General features: G+C 51.3%; 1 protein-coding gene across 1 annotated transcript; it reads right to left on the minus strand.

Moving 5' to 3' along the window:
- Positions 1-345: 345 nt before the first annotated feature.
- LOC121076581 lies at positions 346-6,356 on the minus strand. Its single transcript, XM_040571026.1, has 6 exons — positions 5,490-6,356; positions 2,628-2,915; positions 2,075-2,128; positions 1,565-1,669; positions 1,362-1,408; positions 346-1,152 (listed from the first exon to the last, which is right to left on the minus strand). The coding sequence occupies exons 1-6, from the start codon at positions 5,548-5,550 to the stop codon at positions 1,045-1,047; spliced, it is 663 nt and encodes a 220-aa protein (XP_040426960.1). The 5' UTR covers positions 5,551-6,356; the 3' UTR covers positions 346-1,044.
- Between the last annotated feature and the right edge of the window lie 1,370 nt (positions 6,357-7,726).

Below are 7,726 nucleotides of genomic sequence, written 5' to 3' on the forward strand. Positions count from 1 at the left end.
AATGGGCATGGTGGCCAGGAGAACCAATACATCTCTTTCAAACGGCAGTTGCTCTTCCAGCTCCTTCAGCTGCTTATGCTGCACTTCATACCTCCCCATTTAATTTCTGCCTTCTCTTTTCAAGCTGCAGCACTCCCAGCAATCCTCCTCTTCCTCCAGGTCTATGAGTGTCCAGGAGGAGGCTGGTGAGGAAGTTCTGCGACTGGTGGAGCCTATTTGTGCCCCACGTTCCCTGGCTACCTCAATGCCTTTATTAGCGTCCCTCCCCACTCCCTGGCAATTCATTCAGTGCTTCAGCTCAGTCCCCACCAGCAGGATGTAACTGGCAACACCGACAGCAAAAAACTTCACCTTGTATTTTTATTTTTTCAAATTAGAGTAAAGCTCTATATGCATAAGGACATGTGTCAATTCCTGGTATAAAGCAAATCATTTCAGCTATAGCCACGTTGGACCTCTGCAAAGCAAACTATTCCTTTCTGTCCTTGCTTCTTGTATTTCAAGCGAGTGAATCAGACAAGGGTGAAATTCATCACAGAAGATGCCTGCTCTGGACATAGCAAGGAAATCCAGAAAATTGCTTCAGGCTTTCACAGCGCATACATCACCCAGTGCTGGCAGGAGAGCTTCCCAGAGGGCCACTTGCTCCAGCACTGCTGGGACACTGAGTGCTTCCCAGGCTGGGGCGGCCACACAGCGCCTGCTGCTGATACTGAGGCACGGCGCAAGTTGCTAGAAGTGGTCACCAATGATAAGCTGCTGAGGCCTTTCTGCGGGAAGACAAGGGGGACCTGTCCCAGCTAGGGAGCTGGCTTCCACCTCGGAATGTGAAGTATATGTACAGCCGCTTAGGGGTAAACAGAAGGTTTTGATGGCCAAGATTGCACTGCCTTTCAGATTGTGAAAACCAGATCCCTGGTTTTCAGGGATCGCAACTGTGGCAAGCATGTGACAAGCTGTTTGTCCCTCCTTTATCACTCACTTGCCCTGTCCCCTGTAGGAGAACCTTCCCTTTGCATCAGCAGCATAGGCATTCTCAGCTCTCTACTTCTGTTGTGATTTTATCTCAGCGTAAACAACTTCTGAGGCAGCAGGTTTTGTCTCTGTCTTTTCAAACTTCAGCTTCGTATACACCACCTCCTCGTTTTGAGGCTGCAGAGGAAGACAGCAGTGAGCAGGTCCTTGGCTGTCAGTTCTGCACATGCCCAGATACTGGCACAAGTTATTTCCCACTGGCCAACCGCTGTACAGGAGGCCCTGGCTTGCTCAGAAACTGTTGCTCTGAAGCCCTTTAAACCGGCATTCAACTGCTCTTTGTTGGAGAGAACAGAGCAACACATGAAAAGCTCTCCCCAACTTACCGTGCTGAGCTGATTCATCTCTGCCACATGCTTGCTTTCGGATTTTCCTTTAAAAGAAAATGTAGTTGACTATCATTAATTTTAATGCAGAAAACACCTGCACAGCAGGCATTTCCCATGTCTCAGTTCATCCAGAGAAGGTCATGAGACAGCGCTCACCGGCTCCCACTGGAGACGGTGGTGTAGCCCAGGCTCAGCCTTACCTTTAGCATTCCTTTGGTTCCTTCTGCACAAACATACCAAAACACAAATCAGGAAGAAAAGCGACAAAACCACCAATCCAGGGATGATATACGTGTGGATGATTCCTGTGTTACACAACAAGCACAGAATGCGCATGAGCTGCTGTCCCCACACCACAGTTTGCAGCCCTGCAGCAGGAGCACTCCCAGAGCACCCAGCTGGCTCACGGTCTGCACCCCAAAATACCCACCACCCTTGCTGACAAAGCCCTGCTGGGGAAGGTCTCTAGAAACTCATCCAAAAGGCTCTGCCAGCTGGGGGCCATGCGTGGCAGCTCCCTCCCCATATTGCTGGTGCTCATGGCCTGTGACTGGCTGGTGCCCACACCAGTTTGCCAGCAGCTCAGACATGGGAGAACAGCAGGAGCCATTTCCCCCCTTTCTGCCCCTCTTTCTCCCTAAGAACTCCTACAACCCCCTCACAGCTGCAGACAGTTCAGGCTCCAGCACTTCGGGGCCGTGGTGCCTCACCTTCCTGGGTCTGAGACTCAGGGGTGCTGGTCGCGGACGTCTCAGGGTCAGACTCTGGAAGGCAGAGACACAAGTGAATGCCCACGTGGAGGCAGCAGGTGCCACGCTCATCGCTCTGCTTTTGGCAGGGACGCCTGCAGTGTCAGATCAAAAACTGCAGAGGACTCAGGGAGACACCTGCTCCTCCAGCAGCCTAGGCAGAAGGGTCTGCAGGAACCCGGAGCAGGAGGTGCTGCCAAAGCCCTGAGCTCAGTCGCCATTGTTTCCCAGAGCCGGGAGATGTGCATTGGGACTGAGGGCTGGCTGTAGGCAAGCTGTCAGCCATAGGGAAGCAGAGATAATGTAGTAGTTGTTCCCACCCCCCAGCCTCCATGGCTTCATTCCATCCCCCAAAGCTCACTCTGGCAAAGAGCTTCTGGAGTAGCTTAAAAATTGCTCCTGAACCTCAGAGCTGAAGTCGCTTCCCACCTACCAAACGAGGCCCCCTCTCTGTCTCTGCCTCACCCCTTCCCCTCCGTGCTGCCATGGGAGTTGGTGGCCTCGTGGCTCTTACCCTGCTGGGTCTTGTTGGTTCCATCTTCCACCCTGGATGCGTTCCTCATGTCACATATGCATGTTGCTGTTTTTGTTTCATTCACACTTCCAAAGGCAGAACTATTTTTCTCATATAAAAAGTGAATCACAACTTTCTCTGCCTTCTCCTCCATCACGTTTTTGATTTGGTCTATAAACTGTTTCACCATCTTGTCAGTGCTGTTTGACACCATCTGGAACAGAGACTGGAAGCTGAGCTCTGACGCATTGATTGTCGATGAGGAGACTGTAGGCTGGTGAGGGAATCCTGCAGAAAAAGAAACACGAAGGGCTGGGTTTGTGTTAAGAAATACCCACTTCCTCCATGTGAAGCCCTGAGGATGTCAGCTGACCCCCTTCCCAGGCATCAGGCTTAGGGACATCTCCAATTCTTTTTTTCCCTGCCTGTTTTCACGGAACAGAATCACAGAATCGCTTGGGTTGGAAGAGACCTTAAAGACCATCCAGTTCCAACCCCCTGTCAAGGGCAGGGATGCCACCCACTAGATCAGGTTGCCCAGGGCCTCGTCCAACCTGGTGTTGAAAACCTCCAGGGACGGGGCATCCACTAAAGGGGAAGGACCAAGTCCATCAACCCATTGGCAACACCTTTCCAGCAGCCCAGAAAGCTGCTGGCCTTTTTGTACTGGGGGTGCATTCCCTTCACACCCAGGTTCGTTCATGTAAAGTTGCTTTCCAAACTGTCAGCCTGCGGCATGGATGGGTGCAAGTGGTTTTTGCTCCCTGGGGGCAGAACTTTGCATTTTCCTTTGTTTAACTTCATGAGGTCCCTCTCTGTCCAATTTCTTGAGCTTGTCCAAATCCCTCTGAAAGACAGCACAAGCATCTGGTGTGCTCTTCCCAATTTGTTACCTTCAGCGAACTTGTTCAGCCTGATGGTGCTATCAACATCTTTTTTGCTCTGCAGTCCAGCCAGTTTTTGATCCACCTTGGTGTCTATTTACCTACTCCGTGTTACTTTTGTTTGTCTACGAGAATGTTATGGGATACAGTGTCAAAATGTTACTGAAGTAGAGATAAACAACATTCACGGTTCATCTTGCCCACCATTGCATGGTCACTGCAAGTGAAGTTGCCCTAACCTTAATATTCCTGACCAGTTCTCTCTTATTTGTACACACCATGTCTAGCAGAGCATCTCCTCTCATCAGATTCTCGATCACCTGTGTTAGAAAGCTGTCATCAATGCTCTCCAAAAGTTTCCTGGAGTGTTTGACAGCTGTGGTTCGTATCCCTCCAGCAGATAACAGGGTGATTTAAGTCTGCCAGAGCCTGTGGAAATTATGCTGCTTTTAGCTGCCTAAGGCAGCATCAACTAATGTTTACGATCAGGCAGTGCACAGCTGGTACTCACAATAGCATCACTCACATTGATCTGCCCGCTAATCCTGATCCTTAAGCTCTGAACTGTCTCTTTATCCATCCCAAGGCAGACTTCCATGAATTCCTGCTGCCTTATCAATAAAGGGCAATTTTCCTTTCACTGTCGTCCTGGTCCTTAGCTATAAAAGGATCATATCACAAGCTTTGCTAAAGTCAAGGTATACAACATCTTCTGCTTCCCTCTTTTCCCTACAGCCAGTCATCTCATCATAGAAGGTAACCTGACCAGTCCGGCACAATTGACCCTTGGTAGATCTATTCTGGCTCTTCCCAGTCATATTCCTACCCTTCCTGCTCCGGGAACCATTTTCCAGGAAGACTTGCTCCATAACCTTCCCAGAGATTAAGTACAAGGCGGTATTTGCTCAGGTCCTCCTCCTTGAATGTAGGCATGATGTTTGCTTTTTTCCAAACATCAGTTAACATTCTTCAATTATTGTGACCTTTCAAAAATGATGAAAGCAGCCTCATCATAATATCATCCAGCTCCTTCTACAACCCAAGTACAATTTATCTGGTCCCATGGACTTAGGCACTTCTTAACTCCGTCTTCTATGGTGGCTAACGCTTTACTCCAGTAGACCTGATAGTCTCTGGAAATTGAGAAGCTGAAGAGCAGAATAGACCAGCAAAAAATAACAGGGAAAAAAAAGAAAAAAGAAAAAAAGAAAAAAAAGCACTGAGTACCTCAGCCTTTTCCATATCCTTTTCACTGTATCCTCCGCCTCTCCCTCGCATGAGTTAACTCATAATCTCCTTTAGCTTTATTTTTGCTCTCAACATACTTACAGAAACCATTCTTTCTGCCCCTTCATATTCCTCAGAAGCTGGAACTCCAGGTGACACTTGGCTTTTCTAACACTATCAGTGTGTGTTCAGGCAGTGTGTCTACATTCTCCCAGGCAGTCTGTCCTTGTTTCCACCTTTGGGGGACTCTTCTTTGTGTGTTTGGGATGAGTTATGAGCACACTGTTTATCCATGCTGATGTCTTCTGCGTTATGTTAGGTGTGTCCTACTTGAAAGAGCTTTCTATCTCCTGCTCTGAAGAAGAGGCTGTTCTGAAGCCTGGGGACCAAAACTGGGTCCCTGCAGGCAGCTCCTGGAGCCTGTGCCCAGGCAATGGCAGGGGGGCCACTGCCAGGCACCTGGTGAGGTGCTGGTGCAAAAGGGGCGTTAAATGCTGCAGGAAGAGCAGAGCTCAGAGCAGATGGCAAAGCAGAGGCAGCTCTGTCCCAAACCTCTTGCAGGCACATTACTCACGCACAGAGTGCAGAGAGCAGGCAACTTTCGTGCAGGCACTTGGAGGGACTGGTGACGCAGCCCTGCGATGCCCTCCAGCTGCCTGCAGGCCACGGTCCCCAGTGGTGGTACTGCCCCTCACCCCCCCCCTCATCCTCACACACCTCCCCGAAGTGAGGTCTCGTCCTCTGGACTCACCTGCAGGCAGCCAGGCGAGGAGCAGCAGGGGCAGAAAGCCGCTCAGCAGCAGGGTGCTCATGTCTCCTTCCTCGGCCAGCTCTCCAGAAAGCCTCCCAGCGCACGGGGTGGAGGGGCTGGGGCCACGTCTTTTCCTGTGGCACTGGGGCGGTTGCTCTGCACCGCTCACCCGTGCTGTGCAGGCAGTTCCTCTTGCACGCCAAGGTTTACCCTCTCCTCAGTTCCTTCACTTCAGCCTGATGTTATCTTCTCTCTTTGCTGCTTGATTCCATCTCATCTCAACCATGTGCTCTTTGGCTCTGACACAACACACCACAGCCAGCCATGTGTGTTGGCGGTTCCATGCTCTTGCCTATCGCAGCCTGGTGGCTCACTGTCACCAGCACGGGCGGGTGAAGTGCATGCCCCATGGGTACAGGGGAAAGGGCTTCCCAATTTCCTTTGCCCTTGGAGCCCTTTTCACACCAGGGGACAGACCCCTCTGAGGAAGCAGTGCTCCCACTGCTGGGGGACCAGGCGTGTATTCACACTGCTGGTGACAACAGGAGAGGCCGTGCCAACCCCAAAACACCGCGGCCACTCTGTGCATGGTTTGACATGGGGATGGGTTGACCAGATCTCGCCAGCTGCCCACGCGTGGGCTGTCAACACAAGCTTCTGCCTGGCCAGGACAATGCGCTCTGGGTGGCCCCTCGTGCTACCCAGCCGCCTCTGGCTGCAGGGATGCCAGGACAAGATCCCCAGGGCACCACTATTGCCCCTCTTCTCCCCAGAGCTGCTCCCTGCTCCCAAGAGCCAAGAAAGCCTGCAGCTGCAGAAGAGCAAGAGCAGGCACTGCTGAGTGGCCATGAGGAAGAGGATCCTCAGCATAGGTACCCTGCAAAGCCCAGCTGCCTTTCAGTGTGTGTTGCTGAGAATCCCAGCTGGGTCTTGGGAGAAATCATTGGCATGGAAGCTGGAACAGCCTGCTTTCCCTCTGGGGGCTGACATAACCCAGAGTCTGTGCTTGCACTGGAAAGGACTTGAACTGGACAGGACAACTGGAAAAGGTTCATAATTCAAACAGTTTTTACACAGAAATATTAGAAAACTATGATATTCAGTATTAGACTATTAGCTCTTATTAGGTACCTACTCTTGCTACCTTATCTAGCATATAGGGCTTCTTCAAATACATCAGTAGGAAAAGGAAGACTGGGGAACATGTTGGCCCGCTGCTGAATGGGGCAGGTGTCCTGGTGACAAAGGATATGGAGAAGGCAGAATTGCTGAATGCCTTTTTTGCTTCAGTCTTTCCTGCTAAGGTCAGCCCTCAGGAATCTCAGACCCAGGAGACTAGAGAGGAAGTCCAGAGAAAGGTGGACTTTCCCTTGGTCAAAGAGGATCGGTGATGGAACAGCCCATCCTGGAGGTCACCTCCGAGCATGTGGAGGATAAGAAGGTGATCAGGAATAGTCAGCATGGATTCACCAAAGAGAAGTCATGTTTGGCCACTCTGATATCCTTCTGTGATGAGATGACTGGCTGGGTAGACAAGGGGAGAGCAGTGGATGTGGTCTACCTTGACTTCAGCAAGGCTTTCAACACTGTCTCCCATAACATCCTCATAGACAAGCTCAGGATGTGCGGCCTAGATGAGCGGACGGTGAGGTGGATTGACAATTGGCTGGATGGCAGAGCTCAGAGGGTTGTGCTCAGTGGTGCAGTCTAGTTGGAGGCCTGTAGCTAGCGGTGTGCCCCAGGGGTCAGTGCTGGGTCCAGTGTTGTTCAACTTATTCATCAACGCCCTGGACGATGGAACGGAGTGCACCCTCAGCAGGTTTGCTGACGATACAAAGCTGGGAGGAGTGGCTGATACCCCAGGGGCTGTGCTGCCATTCAGAGGGACCTGGACGGGCTGGAGGGTTGGGCTGAGAGGAACCTCATCGTGGCACTCTGAAAGGTGCTTGACACTCCACTCCAACCAATCTGCCTGTGGGAGTTGTCAAGGGCCAAGCAGAGGGCCAGTCTTTAATGGCAACGACAGAAACGTCCGCTCCAGTGTCCACCAGCATCTTGCATTGACTGGAGAGTGGGTGCTCAGAATTATTCCAAAGGGTAACAGTAAGCGTTGGCCGATGCTGGGCTATGTTGGCAGCCCAAAACACCTCGGGGAACCCGGATGACCCGAATCCTGCTGCTCCCCTGATAGCATCCACAGCCTTTGGTACTACTGCTCGGAAAAGAATCAATTGAGC

The sequence above is a fragment of the Cygnus olor genome, chromosome 12 (genome assembly GCF_009769625.2).
Source record: "Cygnus olor isolate bCygOlo1 chromosome 12, bCygOlo1.pri.v2, whole genome shotgun sequence".
NCBI lineage: Eukaryota > Metazoa > Chordata > Aves > Anseriformes > Anatidae > Cygnus > Cygnus olor.

What these genes read in the sequence shown, in the direction of transcription:
- LOC121076581 (XM_040571026.1), bottom strand. Translation starts at nt 5,550, where the DNA reads ATGAGCACCCTGCTGCTGAGCGGCTTTCTGCCCCTGCTGCTCCTCGCC. An exon ending in CCTCGCCTGGCTGCCTGCAG is followed by an intron (nt 2,916 to 5,489) that starts GTGAGTCCAGAG and finishes CTTTTTCTGCAG; the next exon opens with GATTCCCTCACCAGCCTACA. An exon ending in AACCAACAAGACCCAGCAGG is followed by an intron (nt 2,129 to 2,627) that starts GTAAGAGCCACG and finishes TCTGCCTTCCAG; the next exon opens with AGTCTGACCCTGAGACGTCC.